The sequence below is a fragment of the Saccopteryx leptura genome, chromosome 3, assembly GCF_036850995.1.
Source record: "Saccopteryx leptura isolate mSacLep1 chromosome 3, mSacLep1_pri_phased_curated, whole genome shotgun sequence".
Lineage (NCBI taxonomy): Eukaryota > Metazoa > Chordata > Mammalia > Chiroptera > Emballonuridae > Saccopteryx > Saccopteryx leptura.
Genome location: NC_089505.1, coordinates 161778493 through 161802386, shown reverse-complemented (window position 1 = coordinate 161802386; position 23894 = coordinate 161778493). Strand labels below are relative to the sequence as shown.

The 23894-nt window shown below is 35.5% G+C and overlaps 1 protein-coding gene across 2 annotated transcripts in view; it reads right to left on the bottom strand.

The window, feature by feature from the left end:
* Window positions 1-22836, bottom strand: part of LOC136400301 (calcium-activated chloride channel regulator 1-like) — a 33259-nt gene extending 10423 nt beyond the window's left edge. For both annotated transcript variants that reach the window (XM_066376717.1, XM_066376716.1), the window contains exons 1-13: window positions 22657-22836; window positions 21348-21488; window positions 21008-21155; window positions 20541-20649; window positions 17846-18026; window positions 13682-13909; window positions 12297-12521; window positions 9244-9421; window positions 7139-7242; window positions 6555-6779; window positions 5993-6263; window positions 4822-4992; window positions 4067-4306 (exon numbers count right to left, since the gene is read on the bottom strand). In XM_066376717.1, the coding sequence (XP_066232814.1) occupies window positions 4067-4306; window positions 4822-4992; window positions 5993-6263; window positions 6555-6779; window positions 7139-7242; window positions 9244-9421; window positions 12297-12521; window positions 13682-13909; window positions 17846-18026; window positions 20541-20649; window positions 21008-21155; window positions 21348-21488; window positions 22657-22815 (2380 nt within the window). In that variant the 5' untranslated portion in view covers window positions 22816-22836. The remainder of the gene's footprint in view (window positions 1-4066; window positions 4307-4821; window positions 4993-5992; window positions 6264-6554; window positions 6780-7138; window positions 7243-9243; window positions 9422-12296; window positions 12522-13681; window positions 13910-17845; window positions 18027-20540; window positions 20650-21007; window positions 21156-21347; window positions 21489-22656) is intronic.
* Between the last annotated feature and the right edge of the window lie 1058 nt (window positions 22837-23894).

The following is a 23894-nucleotide window of genomic DNA, read 5'->3' as shown; positions in this document are numbered from 1 at the left end:
GTGTGAATGTCCCTGTTAGATTCCAGGTCAGGTTACACAGGAGGAGCAACCAGCTGCTTCTCCAGCTTCCCCCCTCCCCCTCCTCTCTCTCTCTCTCTCTCTCTCTCTCTCTCTCTCTCTCTCTCCCTCTCCTGCAGCATGGATAGATTGATTCAAGCACATCCACCTAGGGTGCTGAGGATGACTCTGTGAATCCTCTGCCTCAGGTGCTAAAAAGAGCTTGGTTGCAAGCATGGCCCCAGATGCACAGAGCATCAGCCCCAGATGGCAGTTACAGGGTGGATCCCAGTCAGGGTGCATGCAGGAGTCTGTCTCTGTTCTCCTCCTCTCACTTAAATAAATAAATTTTAAAAAATCTCTGAGTATAGTAAAAATATTCAGATCCCACCTCTGCATTATTTCTTGATAAGTTGAGAGAGGGAGTAATAGGAGGGGAAAACAAGAGAGTAGATAAATAGAGTGCAAGAGGGGTAAGAATAAAGAGCAAAGGGAGGCAGAGAGTGTGGAATGTGTGCTAATTTTTTTTTTTTTTTTAATTTTTTTTTGTTTGTTTTTTTCATTTTTCTGAAGCTGGAAACAGGGAGAGACAGTCAGACAGACTCCCGCATGCGCCCGACTGGGATCCACCCGGCACGCCCACCAGGGGCGACGCTCTGCCCACCAGGGGGCGATGCTCTGCCCATCCTGGGCGTCGCCATGTTGCGACCAGAGCCACTCTAGCGCCTGAGGCAGAGGCCACAGAGCCATGCCCAGCGCCCGGGTCATCTTTGCTCCAATGGAGCCTTGGCTGCAGGAGGGGAAGAGAGAGACAGAGAGGAAAGCGCGGCGGAGGGGTGGAGAAGCAAATGGGCGCTTCTCCTGTGTGCCCTGGCCGGGAATCGAACCCGGGTCCTCCGCACGCTAGGCCGACGCTCTACCGCTGAGCCAACCGGCCAGGGCGTGTGCTAATTTCTATGTGCTTAGGAGCTAGGCAGACCTTGATTAGCACTTTAATTCTACAACTTTCTAGCTGTGTAATGAAGAGTAATTTACCGAACCTTTTTAAACCCAATTTTTTTATCTATGAAATAAAGATTCCATCATTCATTTCATTCGATAAATTTATAAATTCTTACTCTTATAGGATGAGATTTATATATAACAATATAGAAAAAGCATTTAGCACAAATCTGGGAGTTAATAAATATTTGACATATTTGCAATTATAACTGTTATTTTATCAAGAAAGGAAGGAAGATATTGACATAAATGTTTCATTCCAAAATGCTTTTATAAATTCACCAGAGCCATTAATATAAAAATATATTTTCATATTCTGAAATGCCACAAACAAGAAAACATAAAATGTCTTTTTTTGAAGTGAAGACTGTATTTTTCAATAAATGTTTAAGGTGTTATAAGTGTGCGGTGAATAACTTAGATTTAATGTTTTTCAGAAATTCAAGCCCTATGCCTTAATATTCTAGCTTTTCAATAAATAGACCTTCTCAATCATTCTTCTACTCTTCACACACACCCTGGGTTCCATTGAGATGGATCTATCTATCATCTATCTATCTATCTATCTATCTATCTCCTATCATCACTCTATCATCTATCTTTCTATCATGACTCAGTCTATCTATCTTTTGCTCCCTCTCTCACTTTAACTGAAATGTTGCTTTCTTGACCTCAATCATAATATTTTGTTCCTTCTTGCCCTGTCACAACTCCCTGGAATGTGCCTCTATCTCCCTATCTATGCAAATTGTACTAATTTTTCTTGGCCCAATAAGATGCCCAACTTATGCATAAAATTGTGTCATTTATTCATTCACCTTCATGACTCTTCCATGAACTCTTATTGGATGGATAGTAGTTTTCCAGATTGTTTTAAGGAGGTTCAATTTATCTTTTCAAGTAGATCATATTATCATGGGGGGGGGGAAACCTATGTTTTATACTTTTTTTGTATCAACTAGAGTATGTGGTACTATTTGGGCACATATTTTTTTTTTTTTTTTTTTTTTAGCATTTGACTTTTTTTTTAAAATTTTATTTATTCATTTTTAGAGAGGAGAGAAAGACAGAGAGGGAGAAAGAGGAGAGAGAGACAGAGAGAGAGAAGGGGGGAGGAGCTGGAAGCATCAACTCCCATATGTGCCTTGACCAGGCAAGCCCAGGGTTTTGAACCGGCGACCTCAGCATTTCCAGGTCGACGCTTTATCCACTGCACCACCACAGGTCAGGCTGGGCACATATTTGAGCTACTTGTTGGTCACCACAGTGTTATTAAATTGACACATCAAATGATGGAATGAGAGAATCATAAAATATTAGAATCAACTCTATTTGTTTTAGTAATTCTAGGTCATCTCAACTAATTTGCATATTTACAGGTATGAAAACTGTGTTTCAAAGAAATTAAATACTTCATTTGAGATCATAGATATTCATTTCTTCTTTGGGATGCTGCTACTACCTACTTTTGTAATACCTGAAGGCAGCATGATAGCAACTACAAGTCCTTGTCATGGAGGAAAGGAGATTAGAGCCCACCTATTATAGGCATTTGTTGTTGAACATAGTGAATTTCTTTCTCTCTCAGTGCCCATATATAATGCATTCTTCCTTCTTTTAGTTTCTATAATTAGACTGAGTGACATTTATTGTGAATCCAATCTTGAACTAAAGGGTTGGTCTTGACTGAATGGCATTTAGAACTAAACATGTGGTCAGGTATTTTATTTGAGGCTTTTCCAGTGGAAGTATTATTCTTTTTTTGTTTGTTTTTAAATTCTGCTCTATATTTATGGGTTATAGCATAGAGAAGTAATGTATTTATGAAGTTGTTATGATGAATATTTCACACTGAAGTAGAAAAGTGCTCTTTATGAGTATTGGGTTTTCTTTAGCTTTAGAATGATTTTTTTACTTGTATAATGATAAAAAGAATTGTAGCTTTGAAAAATGCAATGTAGGAAAGATTAAAACGGAGCTTTTCTATTGAGTGCATACAATGAGAGATTTGCTTTAACCCAGGAGAAAAAGTACTAAACTTTTTCAGTCCTTTTCAGCACTGACAACTCGTGAGATATTGTGTATTTTGATAATGCATGTTGCTTTCATTTTAGTTTTCTATTTTAAAGGAAAACAGCAAGATTGGCTTTATCTCATATGAATCTACTAATCTAGCACCATACTGGAACATGGTAGACATTCGATACATACTAATGAAACTCATGTAAATTTAAAGCAATGAGCAAAGTGGTTTATTCTTCTGAAATGAGAGCAGTTTATAATAAGAGACTTTGAATGAATGAGGTATTTGGCCTTGAACTTTATTCAAACTCCATGGTCTAATCTCTCAAACCAAATGAATTTCTCTGCCTGTGATCCTCTCTTTTCATGGAATATCTTCAATTAACTTGGCTTATTTTCCTCATTCTTCAAGACTTAGGTCATGGATAGATTTCCTTGGAAAGCCGTTTAAGATGTACCCCATGGTCCTACCTACAACCAGGAATTAGTGGTCTTCCAGTGTGCTGCCATATCCCTCTGTGCTTATAATACATATCATTTATCATGTTCTGTAAAGTTATCTGTTTACTTGCATAAATTGTCTTCTGTACTCAACTGAATGTTGAGAGTAGGGATTAATTCTTAGGAAACTGCTTTGCTTGACAATTTAAAGAAAGTCAGTAAATGAATGAAATTGTAAAAGTACAGAAATACTTAGAAAAACTTTTCCTTATTAGGAGGAAAGAATGGAACAGAAATCTATCAATTATCTTCTCAAAGTACTTTGAATTTCTAAGATGGTTCATATTGCGAGAGGCAACTTGGTCCAATTGATTCTGACAAGAGTGGGTTGGATTTGTAAGGTATTAAATATAGAAACAATTTGGGGCAGTTAATTATCTCTTAGAGCTTCAGTTTTCACATATGAAAAATAGGTGAATATTGTAATGTCCCACAGTAAACAATTCAAACATGTAATTTGTAAATAGGACATTAGTAAATTCTTAGCAAATGAAAGACAATGGGATCTCTTTTAGTATACTTTAAAATGTAATATCAAACTTACCTGTTCCTTTATCGAGGGTATTCCCGGGGGCAGTCCATGAAAGTTGAATTAGATCTTCTTTAAACTGAGCCGTGAGGTCTGTAATTTTTCCAGGTGGGAACACTGAAGTTTGATCACCAAAAGGAGGAATTCCTGATATAATAAAGGACCCTCCAGAAGTTTCTCTGTTGAAGTCTCCTACTTCAGCTTCTGCCCTTTCATCTTTGATTTCTGGTCTGGGTGGGTTCAGTATAATTGTACCTAAGGGCAAAAAGTATTTTTGTAACGTCATATTGCCATAACTATTTTTATCTTCTAATCTCTTCCTGCAGTTGTAGAAGGTTAATATTGATAGTTTTCAGTGAAAAAAAAAAAAAGGCTTGCTTTAACATGGTGTCATGTTAAAGTTGGTGAGGAGATATTAGGCAATGTTAGAATATTGTTTAATTTATTTTTACTACTTGAATGTAAATTCTTTGAGGACAAGGATGGTATCCTATTTACTACCTTTGTAGCTCCAGCATTTAGCACAATGCTTGCCACATTATTGGAGCTCAGTAAATTTTTTTCAATGCCAATGAAATGAACTGAGGGGATGTAAACAAAGCATGTTGGAAGCATAGTCAATGCTAGGTCCATTATATGGTATATCTATGGTTTTGAAACATGCATAATTTTATAGCTGTTACTTAGGCTCTACATAGTACATTATATTTTCAATGCTTGACATGTAATTTACCTTCAAAAGGATACATTTCTATTTTAAGGCCACTTACCATTTTCTATGTAGCCTGGTACATACAGAGCTTGGTTCTGCCTTTGTCTGAAACTTATTCTAGCCATGTTTTCTCTTGCCTGGGCACGTACTTTTAAACTGTATCTACCATTTTCATGGTAATCTGTAAAATATCTTGAGTAGACGCCATCATTTTTTACAGTATCAGCTCCTTGATATTGAAAGGCAATAATCAGTCATTCAACAGAGTAAAAATGACAATCCCAATTATTCACTAATCCTAATGATAGCAATCATTTTGGGAGACAGTATAAAACAATGTGTTAAGTACATGGACCCTGGAAACAGACTGCTTAGGGTCAAAGCCTGGCTTGGCCACTTGCTAACCCTTGACTTTGGAAAAGAACAGTTCATGGTAAGCATTGAATTGATATTAGCAGTGACTCTTTCATAAAGGAATCTTAACAAAATAGGAAAAACATACCTAAACTGGAGAAAGCATATGCAAAACAATGACACTAATAAAAATAGAAAATATTCTACTCTCAAATACCAAGGGGAAAATAAAATTGTTCATAAAATTTATTTATTTATTTATTTTTTGCATTTTCTTTTCTGAAGCTGGAAACAGGGAGAGACAGTCAGACAGACTCCCGCATGCGCCCGACCGGGATCCACCTGGCACGCCCACCATGGGGCGACGCTCTGCCCACCAGGGGGTGATGCTCTGCCCATCCTGGGCGTCGCCATGTTGCGACCATCCTGGGCGTCGCCATATTGCGACCAGAGCCACTCTAGAGCCTGGGGCAGAGGCCACAGAGCCATCCCCAGTGCCCGGGCCATCTTTGCTCCAATGGAGCCTTGGCTGCGGGAGGGGAAGAGAGAGACAGAGAGGAAGGCGCGGCGGAGGGGTGGAGAAGCAAATGGGCGCTTCTCCTATGTGCCCTGGCCGGGAATCGAACCCGGGTCCTCCGCACGCTAGGCCGACGCTCTACTGCTGAGCCAACCGGCCAGGGCCATAAAATTTAAAGAAGATAATGTGCTCATGACTTCTCTAGTCAAGGTAACTGAGTAGGACATCTCAAAAGCATTAACATTTAATTGAATTCACTTAAAAATATGATTCATTAGCATGCACAGGAAATACTGACTGCTAAGTGATTGGTAGTAAAACTGTAAGTTCAGTGGAAGTGGATGCAGATTCTTATTACCTGCACCGTTGTCCCAAAGTTCCAACATTACTTGATGTCCATCTTCGTTTTCTATAAAGGCTGTTACATTGGCTCCCAGAACAGGCAAAAACCCTTGACTGATTCGTGCATAAACAATCATTGGGCTGGTGTAATTTGCTGTATTTCGACTCATGTGAGCTGTTGCAGTTACTGGGAGTAAGGTAGGACTTTTTGCTCGACTAGTCACAGTTACCGTTACCATTTGAGATTTGATATGCTTATTTAAAAGGCTGTAAATCCAAGTACCTGTCTGAAAATAAAAAGTATCTATTTGAGAGATTCTGTAACATTTTCCTATCATGTTTAGAATATAAAATTATTTAGATATGTAAGCAGAGTAATAGTAATGATTTTAATATGTGGTTTTATAAACTAGTAAATAATATGGTTATGAATTCCTAATTATTCTTTTTAACTTCCTTTTTATGACAGCTGATTTGTTATTGTTTTAATATTGATAATATATAAGATGTTATCTGTATTTTTTTCTCAAAATTGATTGATATAGCAAGGAAAAAACAAACAAATATATAATACTTACCTCTGCAATGCCTGGTATTCGAAGACGGGCAGCTCGAATATTTAGTGGTCCTCCTTTGAAAGCTGAGGTTTCATATATCTTTCCTTTCGGATCTTGGAGAAGAATTTCTGGCTTTTGTATTGTCCAAGTGACAACAAAAAAGGTGTCATTTCCAATTGTACTATCCACAGGCACCGTACCATTTATCCATTTCCCTCCCATAATACTCAAGGCTTTACTTTCCAGCTGTTACATAAAAACAAGAGACACATAAAACTATTTTTTAGTACAGTTAATAGAATTTCAAAGTTTGGTCCTTTCAGAGAAATTTTAAATTTATTTTTAAGGTTTCAATTAAAATAACTAAAAATTATTTTGAAATATTTTCCAATAAAAATCATTTATAAAATAAAGAACAGAAGAATCAAAAGGGAAGGTGGCTATCAGTGTTCCACAAAAGCAAATTCAGTAAGGATATTTTTTCCTCTGCATACCTGAAATATTTTCAGGCAAAAGCATTATTTATTAGAGAAAGAAATTATTTTTCAGTATGATACAAATTTATTACAATGTGAAAAGGCAAGAAATATTTCTGCCATACCGACCTGAACAGCCTGCTGAGTGATACTGCCACTTCTAGATGAAATGCTACTGAAGACGTTCATAAGGCCACTTATATCTTTACTGGCAACAAAAAAACGATGTCCTCCTAAAATGGAAGTTTATTTACTTTTATACTACTAATTTTAAATGGGAAAGATCATAGTTTTATTGTGCTTTTATCAGTATACTTTAAAATATATTTTAAAATTTTATTTCAAATTTACTGAAGATGAATTTCCCAGAACTTTAGGAACTTTTATTATATCAGTGTCCAAGATGTAATCTTATAATAACTAAAACCTCGCTCAAAAAAAGTCATAATGAAGACAATTTAAGACATAATGGCCAAATATTATTGTTTTGTATTAATCATGTGGCAAGAGCTTGCCACATTAGTAAAGCTGTTCTAATCATTAAATAATATTATAAAAGTAAAATATAAGACAATATTTTGAATCAGTAGCTTATTTTCTAGTTGTGGCTAAAATATACCAAAAACAATCAGAGAATTACAGTTTAAAATTGCATAATAATTACATACAGAAAATAAATAATTTTTCTGTGTGTGTGAGAGAGAGAGGTTGGGAGAGAGAAAGACAGAGAGATAGGAACATTGAGTTCCTCCTGTATGTGTCCTGACCGGGAATTGAATTAGCAATCTCTGCATTTCTGAACGACGCTCCAACCAACCGAGCATCTGACCAGGGCTTAATTTTTTATTTATTTATTGATTTTTTCAGAGCGATAGAGAGAGAAAAGGAGAGAGAGGGGAAGAAGAAGGGAAGCATTCATTTGTTGTTCCACTCAGTCGTGCATTCATTGGATACTTCCCGTGTATGCCTTGACCAGGGATTGAACACACAACCTTGTCATTTTGGAAGGACACTCTTACCGACTGAGCTAACCAGCCAGGGTCAGAAAATAAATAATTTAAGAGTTAACAAAGAGACCTTGGCCAGGTGGCTCAGTGGTAGAGCATTGGCCCGCATATGGGAGTCCTGGGTTCAATTCCCAGGCAAGGCACACAGGAGAGGTGCCTATCTGCTTCTCCATTCTTCCCTCTCCCCTTTCTCTCTCTCTCTTCCCCTCCTACAGTCAAGGCTCCATTGGAGCAAAGTTGACCTGGGTATTGAGGATGACTCCATGGTCTCCATCTCAGGCGCTAGAATAGCTCTGGTTGCAGTGGAGCAATGTCCCAGATGGGCAGAGTATTGCCCCCTGGTAGGCATGCAGATGTCTGTCTCTCTGTTTTTCACTTAAGAAAATAAAAAGTTAACAAAGAGTGAGATTACTTAGGGGTGGGATTTGAGGAATTGGAAAAGAATGGGTTGCAGAGGGCAAGGTTTATTTTTAGGACTCTAACTACATATAACCTTGCATTCTCTAAGTTTCCATTTACTGTAGGATTGAGCAGGACTGACACTGAGGAAGAATTTTGGAATTGCAGTTGAGTAAGTCATTAGGAGCCATTTGGGAAGAAGTTTCAATATGGATGTATTGGTAGAAAGTGGTGAGAAATGAATAAAGGCAAAAAATGCTGACTATTATCAGAAGTCAGTATAGGTAGACATGGAGAGATGTGAGGGGGTGAAAAGATAAGATTAATTTGAAGAACAAGGACAAGGAATCGATGAAGATAAATTTTTAGGTAGGACATTATTTTAGTAGTCTTGTAGATTAGGAGAAAGAACCCTTAGAATGGGAGAGACTGAAAATATATATTTTTTCGGACTTTTTTTTTTTTTTTTTTTTTTTGTGACACTGACAGAGAGAGACAGAGAGAGGGACAGATAGGGACAAACAGAGAAAAGGAGAGAGATGAGAAGCATCAATTCTTCGTTGTGGCACCTTAGTTGTTCTTTGATTACTTTCTCATATGTGCCTTGACCAAGGGGCTCCTGCAGACTGAGTGACCCCTTGCTCAAGCCAGAGACTTGGGCTCAAGCTGATGAGCCTTGCTCAGACCAGATGAGCCCGCACTCAAGCTAGCAACCTCAGGGTTTCGAACCTGGTTACTCTGCGTCCCAGTCCAACACTCTATCCACTGTGCCACTGCCTGGTCAGGCTTAAAATGTATTTTCTATTCAACTATGCTCCAAAGTTTTACCTGTCATATCTGACAGATTTTTCAGTTCTTTGGCAGCGGAATTCCCCAGAGCAATGGTGTGGATGATTGCCCCACTTTGTTTCACATCTTCAAAGCATGAGCTTATTTGATCATCTTCCCCATCTGTTAGTAATACGATTTCAGAAGCAGAAGTGCTCTGGTTACTTTGAATGATTGCCTGATAGTAAAAAACAAACAAACTATTAATTATGAAATATCATTTCTAAATAAATTTAAACTAAGAATAAACTTGTTCTTTAGGATTAGAGAAGTCTCTAGGCCTATGCATCAGAGGAGGCAAAAAGAAAGGTTTTTGCATTGTCATTACAGCTGAGTTGGCATGGACATGAGTGTAATGTTCAATGATCTTGTAAGCTTCCAAGGATAAGGTATTATCAGAATAGACTCAGACCACCAAAGATGAGGAAGAATAAAACACTTACAATAAGCCTAACTCAAGTACTCAGTAAATGTTAGCTGTTATTATTATCCCACAAGATACTTGTGGTGGAGGTATATGACCCAGGCAATTTTAGAATTGTGAGGATGAGACTGCACTTGCAAATTCATGACTAAAGGCAGGAGTGCAAATTTAAATTCTACGACATGACTTTTAGGCATTTTGGTTGATCCTTGAAGATTCTCACATTTTCCTAGAGAAAATATTGACCTACCATGAAGAAGGAAGTTCACAGATTTATCAAGTATTAGGTTTTTTTTTTTTTTTTGTCTTTTCCTGACTTCTACCAAGAGTATTGGTTAAGATTTTTAGTCAGAAAAATTGAGAGTAAATTCCAGCTTAGTCATTTGCTGACTGGAAGAGCTCGTGCTTAGTCAGCCTCTCTCTCTGTCTCTATTTCTGTTCTTTTTTTCTCTCTCTCTCCTTGACACATGATAGAGTTCCATAAATAGCTCTGTGTAGTGATTATCTTTTTTAGACTTTGGAGTAAGAAAGACCAGGTTTTGGGTCCTCACCAGGTAACTCAGTTGGTTAGAGAGTTGTCTCATTTTACCAAGGTTGCAGGTTTGATCCTCTGTCAGTACATATACAAGAATCAACCAACAAATGCATAAATAAGTAGACCAACAAATTGATATTTCTTTCTTCCTTCCTTCCTTTCTCTAAAAATCAATAAATTTAAAAAAATTGGCCCTACCTGGTTGGCTCAGTGGTTTACCTGGCATGTGGATATCTCAGGTTTGATTCCCGGTCAGGGTACACAGGAGAAGAGATCATCTGCTTCTTCACTTCTTCCCTTCCTCATTCTCTTTCTCTCCCTCTCATCCCCTCCTGCAGCCATGGCTCTATTGGCTCCAGTGAGTTGGCCCCTGGTGCTGAGGATGGTAGCACCTCTGCCTTGGGCACTAAAAAAATAGCTCGATTGCTGAGAAATGGCCCGAGATGGGCAGAGCATCAACCAGTAGTGGGGTGACTGGGTGGATCCCCATGAGGGCACATGTAGGAGTCTGTCTCTCTGTCTCCCCTCCTCTAACTTAATTTTTTTTTAAATAAGAATGACTAGGTTTGGAATCGTAGATTTGCTAACTACTGGTTATATGATCTTGAGAAAGATATTTAATTATGAAGAAGCATAGTTTTTTGTGTGTAAAATGGGCATTATAATAGTCCCCAACTAAAAAAAGAGTAATGGTTAGGATAAAATAAGGTCATGCACATAAAACATTTAAGCATAGTTAATAATGTAGTATATTCTCAATAAAGTTTTAATTATCACTGCAATGATTATGTAAGTGAAATGCTTATATATTGATATGGTTTTACTATATAAGTAATTAATAGATATTTATAGCTTTAAATGTGAATTGACAGAATCTATTCAACAATAGACTCTGTGGTCAAAATATAAGATATATATCAAAGTATATTATGACAAACATATGAATTACTATGTGCAAACATTATGACACATTTCAGTATATAGTACTGTCATATTTTTGAAGTGAATAGACATACAGTATGGGGAAAAAGTGTTTACAGTTGTTCATATGGACAATAATAAAATAATAAGTAGTAATGTAAGAACATACTTTGTGTTTTACATACTTATGACTATAAATCTATTTTTTCTCTACCCTGTATTTATGTAGAAATAATTATGGTTATTATAGCAATAGCAATTTTTTCTTGAGCACTTACTTATCTTCCATAATTGTCACAATTACATGACATAGGTACTACTATTTTCCACATTTCCTTGGTTGAGGAAACTGAGAGTTTTTGTGTTCAGTAACTTACCAAGGTTATTTAGCTAATAAGTAATGGAACCCAAATCACTGTTCATCTGAATCCAGAGCCTCATGCCTTCTTAAACCAATATGCTTTATAACAAATGGACATGATGATGAACGCTAAGAAATGTCAATCAGTGGTGTGGATAAGAGTAACAACCTCTACATTTTAGCTGAGGCAATGAAAGGATCAGTGAAGGAAAGCAGTTTACTGTTTTGTGATTAAAGAATGACAACAAATAGGCTTAAATATAGGCTAGTTTTAGTTTGGAAGAAATTCAAATGAGTACCAAAGTTCAAAAGTCACTCCTAAATTTTGATTTCAGTTTTATTTCATTAAACTTTCACTGGTGTCTCAGGTTTGGCACTATATTGCTTGAGGAACTACTTCTATGTTTGTGATTATTAAATATCAATTTAACTTGATGAAATGGGTTTTCCTTATTCTGTAATACAGAAATGTTACTAATTATTTTCTTTCACAATCACCTTAACAGCATTATTTTCTACTCATACAGGTTACTACTTTGGGAGTCTTTAAGAAAGGGAAACTACTCAATGAAATCATGATGGCTGTGTACACCCTGAGTTTTTCTTTCCTTACCTAACCACTCCCCCATGTAATACAGAATCTCCAGCTTAAACAAGAGACATAGGAAAGCCTTTTGTTTCTTTTTCTTTTTCTTTTTTAAAAATTCTTTAAATAAAGGACCTATCATGACCCTTGTTCTAAAACGGTAGGACAAAATTAAAGTCAATGAGAATGACAAACAATATTTTAAAAAGCATTTTTAAAATTTTACCTGGAATGCAGCTGTGAGGCCTCTGCAGATTGAAGTTCCTCCCTCAGCTACTTGAGGCAGATTCGCAGTGATACTTCGGTAAGCAGTATCATTGGTTATTTTTGTAAGATAATTTTGGATTGTAGCCAAACTGTCAAATGTGACCATCCCAACCAATGATCCCATTTCAATAATTTGAATCAAGTATAATTCTGCTGCTTGATTCATTCGAAAGAGACGGTCATCCTGTAAGAAAAAGATGTACAATTCCAGAGTTTCCTAAAATGTTGACACATTGGTGAAAGACCAAGCTGTTTGTATGCCAGAGATCATGATAATAATTGATTACTCTATTTTATAATTTATTCCTTAATTTATTAAAAAGAAGTAATATTAAAGAAAAAATTTAAAAATTAGGAATATTTTTATTAGAAAAGCCTTAACAATCTATAAATTTTTTTAGTAGTTTAATATCCAAGAATTTCTGCTAAGGAAGTACTTTAAAAATGTGTACGATAATGTTCATCACAACATAATTTTTAATAATAACTTCAAAAATCTCTAAAATAATCAGTAAGAGGGGATCATTTGACTAAATTATGGTAGGTGCATATAATATAATCATTAAAATAGAGTCATAGACCATAAGGAGTACTTAAGGTATATGGTAAGTAAAAAATTTATATTACAAAACATATAAAATATAATGCCATTTTTGGAATGGAAAAAGAAATATCATGAACTGAAACATCACTGGAATGACATACATTTATTGGTGAAATTATAGATGATTTTGTTTTTCTTTTTGCTCAATTATATTAATTCTCATTTGTTAGAACTAAAAATTAACATTATTTATAATTCAGTAACTTTGAAATAACAATTACTTTTATTTTAATATATCTCTTAGCACTTTGCTATATAAATAATTGTACTAAAATTTATTAAAATAATAAACATCGGCCCTGGCTGGTGGCTCAGTGAATAAAGCATTGGCCTGGCATATGTACATCTCAGGTTTGATTCCTGGTCATGGTACACAGGAGAAGCAACCATCTGCTTCTCCCCTCCTTTTTCTCCCATTTTTTTCCTCTTCCCTTCCCACAAGCAGTGGCTCTATTGGTTCGAGCATGGCACCAGGCACTGAATAGCTTCATTGGAGTGCATCAGCCTTAGGTGCTAAATATAGCTCAGCTCTCGAGCATTAGCCCCAGATGAGGTTGCCAGGTAGATCCTGGTTGGGGCACATGTGGGAGTCTGTCTCACTATCTCCCCTCCATTCACCTAAAAAATAATAATAATAAATATATATTTTAATTAGCTTAGTAAAGCTAAGTCTAAGATTAAATTATATTTCCATTAACATAAATACTTAATTTAAGAGAGATAACAAATAAATGCCTTACTGTACTCATGCTTCCAGATTTATCGAGTACCAAACAGACTACTCGTTGTTTGGTCCTGAGCAAAGAAAATGTAGGAGGAGGTGGTGGATTCTTTCCTTCCATGGGAGATGCATTCCGAAAATCATCAGAGTCCTTGATTACATCCCATGTGCTTCTGTGATTGCACATTTTGTTTTGTAGGTTTGGAGCTTCTGTATTGTGTGTTTTTTCTGTACAAAATTCAGTCACCTGGAAAAAACGGTGAGAAGATGATATTATGGTGACTGGTGAGGTATTACCTTCCTTTCCAACCATTCAGCAAATACATACTCCACATATTTTATCTCCTGACAATTAAAAATAATTTCATAATCTAACATCTGACATGTATTTTTGATATTTGAGTGGAGAGGAAGCAAAGTAAAATCGTGAATATGCCCTGGAATGCTTCGGGGGATTCTTTCAGGTATAGGTAGATCATGGCAGTGTGGGGTGGCGATGGCTGGCACAACTGCTTAAGTTAACTTCTAAGTTTCCCTTCTAGACCCTTGGGGGACTCAAACCTTGAATGAAGTTTAATGGGAAAAGGGACAGGATTTGCAGTGTTTTCTAGTTGCCCCTAAAAGTGGGATAAAAATGGCTTTCTTTAGTTGCCTAAGGATTTTCTATCTCTTTATAGTTGATAGAAAAACTTGAAAAGAGATATTCTAACAGCCAGCATTCTTATTGGCTGTGGTGAATGCTGACATAAAATAATAATACTGGGAAAGTAATAAAAATGAACTAACATGATTGTTTCTCTTTAAGTTGCAAATGGTGAGTTTTATCCAGAAATTCTGCCAAATTCTGTTTCATTACTTAGAATCTGAAAATCCTCAAGGTAAAAAAACTTAATAATTTGGAAAAATGCTCCCATAAGCTAGTGCAGCATTCAGGAAGGAGTTTATCTTGCAGTAAGTTTCAATTTATATGAAATACTTGTAGAAGTGTAATTTCATTTTTGAAACAATCTCACAAGATTAAGTCTTCAGATGTAAGCTCAGATTTAGAACTAAATTATTAAATTTGGATACCTTTTCTTTAAATTTTAAGAGTTTGTTTTCCTTCTGGTATGGTTCCGGTTTACATTTTCCAAGAAAGGTTATATTGGATGGTGAAATCAGTACCATTTGCAAACAAATTAGTGATTCATAGTCAAGTCTTTCTGATAAGAAATGCCTCTCAAGTGTGGTCTCTCTTTCTTCTGCCTTTACCACTGCCTTTATTCAGGGATTCAGGCCTTCAGGTCTCTTATCTGCTTATGGCTATGGCCTGGCAAATGGCCTCCCTGCCTCCACTACTCTCTCACTCCATTTTGTCCTTCACAATTGATAGGATTATATTTCTGAAAGAACTGAATGGATTTCGTTCCCAGTGTGAAGCTGATAAATTAAAATCTGAGCCCCTTAGTTTTGGTCAGAATTTCCTGTTTCCGTTTCCTTTCTTGCTTCTTGCTTAACCATGTATCCTTTGCTACTGTACCACACTAGCTTTTTCCTGTCCTTAGAATATAGGATAACCTTTCATAAGGGTCTCTGCTAACCCAAGTGGGAAAAGGGAAGAAAATTTTATGCAAATTAGAAAAGGTGCTCTTCTCTCAATTTTTTTCACTGCTGTTTACCTGAAAATTGTTTTTAATAAATACTAAAATCTTTAGTGACCATGAAGTAAATACTTTGGGCAGTACTCAACCTGTGTAGTATTACACAGCATCCCTGTATCTCTCCATTCTTTGCTTTAAAAACCCTGTTTCTTTGCTTAGAATACCACTCCCTTCTTTCTTTGGCAAATTCATATTCTTTTTTTTTTTTCAAATCCCAGCTCAAAACTAGTATCTTTAGAAACCATTTTCCCATGTACAGTTGGAGATGTTGGCTGCACTCTCATAGCTCTTGGTTTATATCTTTTTTCTTTTTCGCACTTATATATCCTTTCCTTGTATCTTTTCTTGTCTCACTAAACTAAATTTCTCAGGGACAGTTACTTTTATATTATTTCTGTATTTTTCACTCCTAACATAGTGCATGAAGGGGAATAATGATGTTTTAGGGAAGGGTTATTTTTTATTTTTTATTTTTTTTATTTTTTTTTTTGTATTTTTCTGAAGCTGGAAACGGGGAGAGACAGTCAGACAGACTCCCGCATGCGCCTGACCGGGATCCACCCGGCTTGCCCACCAGGGGCGACGCTCTGCCCACCAGGGGGCGATGCTCTGCCCCTCTGGGGCGTTGCTCTGCCGCGACCAGAGCCACTCTAGCGCCTGGGGCAGAGGCCAAGGAGCCATCCCCAGCGCCCAGGCCATCTTTTGCTCCAATGGAGCCTTGGCTGCGGGAGGGGAAGAGAGAGACAGAGAGGAAGGGGGGGGGGGTGGAGAAGCAAATGGGCGCTTCTCCTATGTGCCCTGGCCGGGAATCGAACCTGGGTCCCCCACACGCCAGGCCGACGCTCTACCACTGAGCCAACTGGCCAGGGCCGGGAAGGGTTATTTTGAAATTGAACATTCAGTATTTCAGATTGTGTTTCTCCTGGGTCTGATCTTATGCCCTGGGTATAGATGATCTGCAATATATTTAACGTGTTATGATAATTAGAAGTTAGTGTTATTCTGGACAAGATGTGTGGTTAAAGTAGAGTATTTATCTCTGAGTCATATCTTACATAAATAGTTGCCCTCTCTGTTTCAGCTGCATGATTGTCTTCATTATTATGTATCTCCCAGGTAGGCAGTGGGAGTTATCTTCTAACAGTCAAGTGCTTTGGGGACTTTTAGTTTGTTATAGACAGTACACATTCCAGTTATCTCCCTTTGTACATGATCTGATGTTTCTTTGGATGCTGAATTCTTTGGCTAGGCTTTGCTGATCCCAATTCAGCGGGTTAACATGACTTTTCTTAACTCATATTTCAAATCTTTCCAGGTAGGAGCTTTATTAGGCTGAAAAACAATTTTTACTTTAATATTCAATTGGATTTATTTAAGAGTTTTAGAAAAAAATGTCGTCTTTATTGTACTTAAGACCTTCATTATTAATTCCTTACATGTCAAAATGATTTTAAATTTTATTATTAAAAATGGGTTTAAAAAATATCTCCACTTTGCATTTGTTGCTAGTGATTTAGTATATGAAAATTTGCTTCTTTAAATAAGTTAGTCTTTATATGTAGTGTATTATTCCTAATTTTGACTTGTTTTTGTTAACTTTCATCTGTTTCATATTCAAAAATATTTTTTACATGTTTACAAAGTTTTATTAGATAACTAGAATGTTTGCATTAATTTATATTGGATTTATTCAGGGAAAAAGACAATTTACTTACATAAATAGTTTTTAAATTTTGAAATTAAAAATTTATTTTTTACTTACCTTATGCTAAACACAGTGATAATACTTTATGTATATACCTAACAACAGTGACACTGTGAAGTGAGTTTCATAATTCCCATTTAAAAGATGAGAGAACTAAAATTTAGATTTAACAGTTTGCTTATTGTAACCCAGCTTGAAAATGACAGACTGGGTTACGATATAAAATTTATCTGACTCCTAGGCACCTGTTCTTATGCTCCAAGCTTTATATATTTAAACCAGATATTTCAGATCAAAATTCACTTTGGAAGTTGAATTATTGTGTTGTTAATTTTTAACTGGTTCAGTAAGTGATTGTGAACTTTTTTCTTTAAGTCTATCCTGGAGATAGAGCTATACCTGTTTTCTCAAAATCATTTGCAATAGGCTGTTGTGCTTTAGTGTGAAGATCTTGAACATTAATACTTTCCAAAACTACAGAATGAATTATTTTGGAAAAGTAGTCTGAGTGACATTTAGAAGAGAGAATTACAAGTTCAGTTATAGTTTTAGTCATAAGTCTACAGAGTCAAATGAAGGAAGGTCTGATATAAGAAATTATGAGACACCAGTGAGAAGGGTACAGTTCTACATCTGAAGGAAAGAAACAGGTTAACAAGAAAAGATGGAATATTTTCCAGACACACCCTGCACAGGTTGGAGAAAACAACTTTTCATTGAGTAATTTTCCTCATTTCTATTGGTGTATACATAATTTCATAGCAGAAAAATCTTGCTTCCCTAATCAATTTCTGCCAAAGAGTTTTTTTTTATGAGACTTGAAAAAGAATGTACTTACAGAATTGAGACTTTGCATAAACATTATGGATTCCCTTGCAGACTGGGATTTTTCTGGGATGAAGGTACAATTTGCTTCATACAGCCCTGTCTGTGAGTCACGCCTACATGGCCTTGTTATACAACTGTTTCCCTGGCATTGTTTGAAAACCACGTTCTTCCCAGTCATGTGAGTTGAACATCTGTGATGAGAGAATTAGATTACACTTATATATGAAGACCAGACAAATTATGAATAAGAACTAACATCCTAAAATCTTTTCCTCAATGATAATTGGTAGAGGTCATGTACCAAACATTTTCATAGAAGTAGGCTCAATGTCTAACCCCTATTTACCATAGATTCCAACAAGAACAATGATGTCAGTACATATTTATTAGCTTTCATTGCTCACTAATGTGATCAATAAATCTATTATTCTTGTTATGTCAACCTAAAGATAATAATTCCTAAATCAAAGGGACGTTGCAAAGATTAACTGAGTTAAGAAATACAGAGGGGTTGCTTGCTAGTGGGATGGGGAGAGTGATCTTTATGATTAAAACCCTCTTGCTTGACCTGTGGTGGTGCAGTGGATAAAGCATCGACCCGGGATGCTGAGGTTGCTGGTTCAAACCCTGACTTGCTTGGTTGGTCAGTGCACATATGGCAGTTGATGATTCCTGCTCCTCCCTCTGCCTTTCTCTCTCTCTTTTTCTCTCTTTCTCTCCCCCCCCCCCGACATTATTATATAGATGCATATGGATATATGTATATATACCATACATACAAAATCATGGGTCATCTTGTGTTTTCAGCATTTTTCAATTTACAATTTGAAAACTGCTGCTCACATTGATTTAAGAAAGAAATAAAAATAAACCCCGTATGGACTTGCTTTTGCGTTAACCATTCAGTTTTTATGATAAGATAATTATCCAGTACCTATCAGGGAATGTGAAGTGAGGTATGTGTACAAATTCTAAAGAGTTCCTGTTTATCTGCAGGATTTACTTCCATTCTGTGTTGACATTCAACTTTATAACATTAATCCACTTTAATAAATTTATTTGTATTGTAAGGATTAAAGGAGATGGTGAGTCATATTTCCAAGAGGATTAGCTCTAAAGTAAATGTGAAAGTTAAACACACTGCCTCAAAATGCCTGTAGGAGCTCAATAAATGTTATTTTAGCATCTTATTTTTACTGATATATCTATTTTTATGACTGATGAAAACTCATTTGTTTTTCATTGATTTATTACTTTTTTCTTGTTTGATCCATTTTTGCTTAGCTTTCATGTACTTTGACCAGGCCTGTGGCCGGTGATTAAAAAACAATCACTACTCAAGGATCTTGAAGTCTGTGGGGAGAAAATAAAATTACATAGACAATTCCTGCCCAGTGTGAGGGAAACCCATGCATATTCCTTTGGGAATACTGTCAAGGATATCTAACACCAAATGGAGGGAGAGAAAAGACACTTAGGGGAGAAACATTTAAACTGAGTCTAGAAGAGTGAACAATATCATTGGGTGAGGGAGGTGGTCTGGGGAGAAGTTGTGTGGGATGAGGCAGAGGAATGAGTGTCCTGGGTTGACAGTCTAAGCAGCTCAATAGAGGTTAAGCAAACAGCACAAAGAAGATGAGAGGAGGCATTTTTCTGTCATAACTCTTTAATATGACATTTTTTATTACACTGATTTTTATTGTTCTTCAATATTCTTCAAATACTACATATACTTGATATCTTTAAAATTAAATATCTCATAAAAATGAAACTCATGGATATAGGTAAAAGTGAAGTAGTTACCAAGGGGAAGAGGCAGGGAGGGGAGGGGAGTAATGAAGGACAAATATATGCTGAGGAAAATTATTTGACTTTGGCTGAGGGGCACACATCACAATTAAGAGTTTAAATGTTATAGAAATGTTCACCTAAAAATGATGCATTCCTATTAATCAATGTCCCCCTTTTTTATAAGTAGGACCTAATTCTACCCAGAATTATATTTCTTTTAAAATTTTTTATTGATTTTAGCGATAGAGGAAAGAAGAGAGAGACAGGAACATTGGTCTCTGCCCATATATGCCCTGTCCAGGAATTGAACCAGCAAGAATTATATTTCTTAGAATACCAATTTACTTATATATTTTTAAAATACTTTATTTTCAAGCTCAAGATTAAATAAAAATAAAATATTTTTAACATGAAACTCTAGTAGCTGATTTTATTGGAACAAATTCATCTTGAAGAGTTATGAATCAAATGGAATAAAAGAAATAGAAACTAGAACCCCAATTTTTTGGTATCTTAAAGTTTAGGCTAGCTTTTTCCTGTCTCTCTTGACAATAATATTTTTTAATAAATTGTCGTGAATATTAAAATTATTCCCAATTCTTGACTGATCTTGATTTCAAGGTAGGATCCTCAGTTGTGGGACATATCATGATGGAAAAAAGGTAGGTTTATAGATGTGAGTATGCAAAACTGAGGGTTTATTCTTATATTTTATTTATTAATTATTGTATCTTCTTTCATACAAATGACTATAAACCTATATCTGCTCCACCCTCAACATAGTGGGGTAAGTTGGATATTGTAATTAAGTGAGCACTCAATTACTGAGAAAGCTTTTTTTCTTGCTTACTATAAAAAAGAAAAAAGTCACAGGTAGAAAATTTTCCAAAGACATTTGTTCAGTACAACAATACCTTGTTGCTTCAATAGTTTTCTTGCTGGAAATATAGAATGGCTGATCCATATTGTACTCATCAAATACTCCCCATCGAAGATGGGCCCACTCGTGGACAAATACTCTGCCTATGAGAGAATATTAACACTTACAAATTTATATTTACAATGTTTTAATTCAGTTTTTTTGTGTTCTAAATCTCCCTGCCTCATATCCTTAACATAATTGAGTCAAGGAACTCTAGAAATTGACAACTTTCATTTAGCCAAAAAGAGATGTAATGGGTTAGTATCAATAAATGACTAATATTGTTATATACATATTAAAAATATATATATAATTAGGTTGAACATGACTAATAGATTCCCAACCAGAGATATTATTACTTCTTTTTCTCTTTTAATAGTCTTTAAAAATACCTTTAATCACAGTGTTATATTTGTTTCTAGTGGAAATAAAAATAAAAGCATAAAATAGATGCCTTACCTCGGGATCCATAGATAGGCAAATTATTAGTCAACAAAAAGTTTGGCGTAAAATGTATGTATTGTCCTTTGTCTCCACATTGTCCATACTGAAGTGTGTAGGGATCATCTCCATATTTTAGGTAAGGATTAGCAACTATGATGTCTGCCTAAAAAGCAGAACAAACAAACCAAAACAGATATTAAGAGCAATAAAAACAAGAAATTTTTCATGTAAGTTAAGATAATATTACTAATTTAATTACTAAACTAGTGATTAGTAACTACAAAAGTATTATGAGTGTTAATTTTAAAAAGTACAGGAAGTAGAAATATTTTAGCAGCTAGATAAAATACCCTACCTGGTCATATGATTCTCGTTTTGGCATTAAGTACTCAGATTTTGACTTCCAGGTCATTGGAATTAAAATGCTTACATTCCTGAAATAAATTCTTCGTTCGGTTGCTTGAAACAGGTAAGTAGAAGCTTCAGTTACCATTTCCTGACAAAATTTAAAATACCTTGTGGTAACAATTTCACAATGAAATGATCTTAAAAGTGTATATATAGTATAGTACATACAAGAAACACAAATTCATCCCATCCCCCCTTTCCCCAAACATTTTTTCAAAGACTAATTGAAAAATAGGTTGAATTTTACCATATCTCTCTGGTGTGTGACTTTTCATTTTTATATTCTCAAAAGTAACTTATTTTTTAACTTATATAGACCTGTATTCAGCATTATAGTTTGGAAGGGACAGTGAGGGTACTGACCGAGGTATAAAAGTGATTAAGACTGTAGGTAAATTGGCTTGTTCAATCATATGAAAGTGCTTATAATTGGGTTGCGATTTTAAAGTTTTGTCAATTTTGTACTTGTTAATTAAAAATAAATTTGCTAGATTTATTTTGGGTTACCCTCTCAAAGGAGTGTGTTCATAAAGGGCAAACTTTTACTGAGCAGTAATGAAAATAAAATATATACATCTTTTGGTTTCAAGTTCCAGCTTTGCCATTTATTGTATGACTCTACAAATCACTTCTCTCATTTATACAGCAGGTGTAATCATCGCTGTTCTTGACCATCTCAGTGATATTGGGAGGATCAAAGAAGATAGTATGCATTAAAGTGCTATTATATATAAAGTTTTTTTTATTATACTAACACAAATAAATGAGGAAATAAATCAACTTCAAAAATATATGGTATTTTATTTAAGATCAAATACAAAAGAGTTTTTAAAATTTCAGATTTGAACAAGTATGAACAACTAAAAATTGTATAAGGTACTGAACCTCTAGGGCTTACCATAATTATGTTATTTAAACATTTAAAATTAACTTTATAAAGATAATATTTGAAAATAATTCGCCATTAGCTCTAAGGTCTTTCTGTTAGTTTAATGAATTGAAAAAATACAAATAGTTCTGCCTTTAAATAATTTATTAGCAGAGTGACTAATACTGTTAATATATGAAAAATCATGCTTAAACTAAGCAAATATTAATCTTGACAGTTTAGATATATACTCTGTAAGTTATGAATATTGTCAAAGCAATTTTGAAAAGTTATAACTCTGTGTGTGTATGACTAGATAAGCAATATGAGTAGAAAATACTTATTGAAATATTTAAAAATAAGTGGATAATAAAATTTTGTTTCTTACCTTTATTTCTTTAATGAGTTGTTTATTTTCTGCTACACTGGGGTTAATTGCAATGACGATGCCATCATATCCATTATTATTCAATTGTACCAGTGAACTTTTCACTCCAGGCAAGGGATATAAAACTAGAAGCAGAACAACAGGCAGATTGAGTGCCATTTTTGCATGTTGCAATAAATCGTTTGGAAATGTAAGGAGAGTATTTATATATCTGCTTATCTTGGGAATTTGAATCTAGGCCAAAATATTTGCATAGATATAATCAATTCCTAAATATGTTGGTGAACTTCCTTATCTTACATATTCTGCAGGTTTAGTTGTTAAGTAACAATTGGGATTATGTTGAACACATTTGTCATAGGTTTTATGACAACTAAGGTGTTTAGTAGTCATTGAATTGAGCAGTTCTGTTAGATTTGTAGTCATCCTCATTGTGGTCCATCCTCCTCCTCTTCCTTCTCAGTCTGTTTATAGAAATATACTTTATGGAAGAATGTAAAATTGATATGAAAAGCACCAGGAAAGAGCAGATGAAAAAGGCTCACTTAGAACACAAAACAAAACAAAGCAAAAAAATGAATAAAGAAATGGAATGGGAGTGGCAGTGAATTATATGGTTTATATCCTTCCTTTATATAAAGGTAACACAAGCACAGTGTTTGGAGAGAGCTATGTGTCAAAGGGAAAATGGGTGTTTTGGCTACCTTTTGTGATGACTGCTTGTATATTTCAGTTTTCAAATAACACTGAATGCTTTAAGTCCTTATGTAACTTGGAAATATACTGCAATTAAAATTTCTTTTTCGTATTGAACAAAATCTTCCAATGTTTCTTAATTTTAAATACTTGTACACATAGAATGTGAACTAGCTTTTGAGTGAGACGAATATAAACCTAACCCTAGCCTTTGTCACTTAAGAGTTACATGATTGCTAGTAAGAGTTGTGTGGCTCTTTTTTTTTTTTTTTTTTTTTAGTGAGAGGAAGATAGATAGCAAGACAGAATCGTGCATGTGCCCTGACCAGTATCCACCCAGCAACCCCCATCTAGGGCCGATTCTCAAATCAACTGAGCTATCCTCAGCACCCTGGGCCAACATTCAAACCCATTGAGCTGCGGGCTGCAACAGGGGAGGAGAGAGAAGGGGGGTGGGGGGGATGGAAAAGCGGATGACCGCTTCTCTTGTGTGCCCTGACCAGGGATTGAGCCTGACCATCTGCATGCTGGGCCGATGTTCT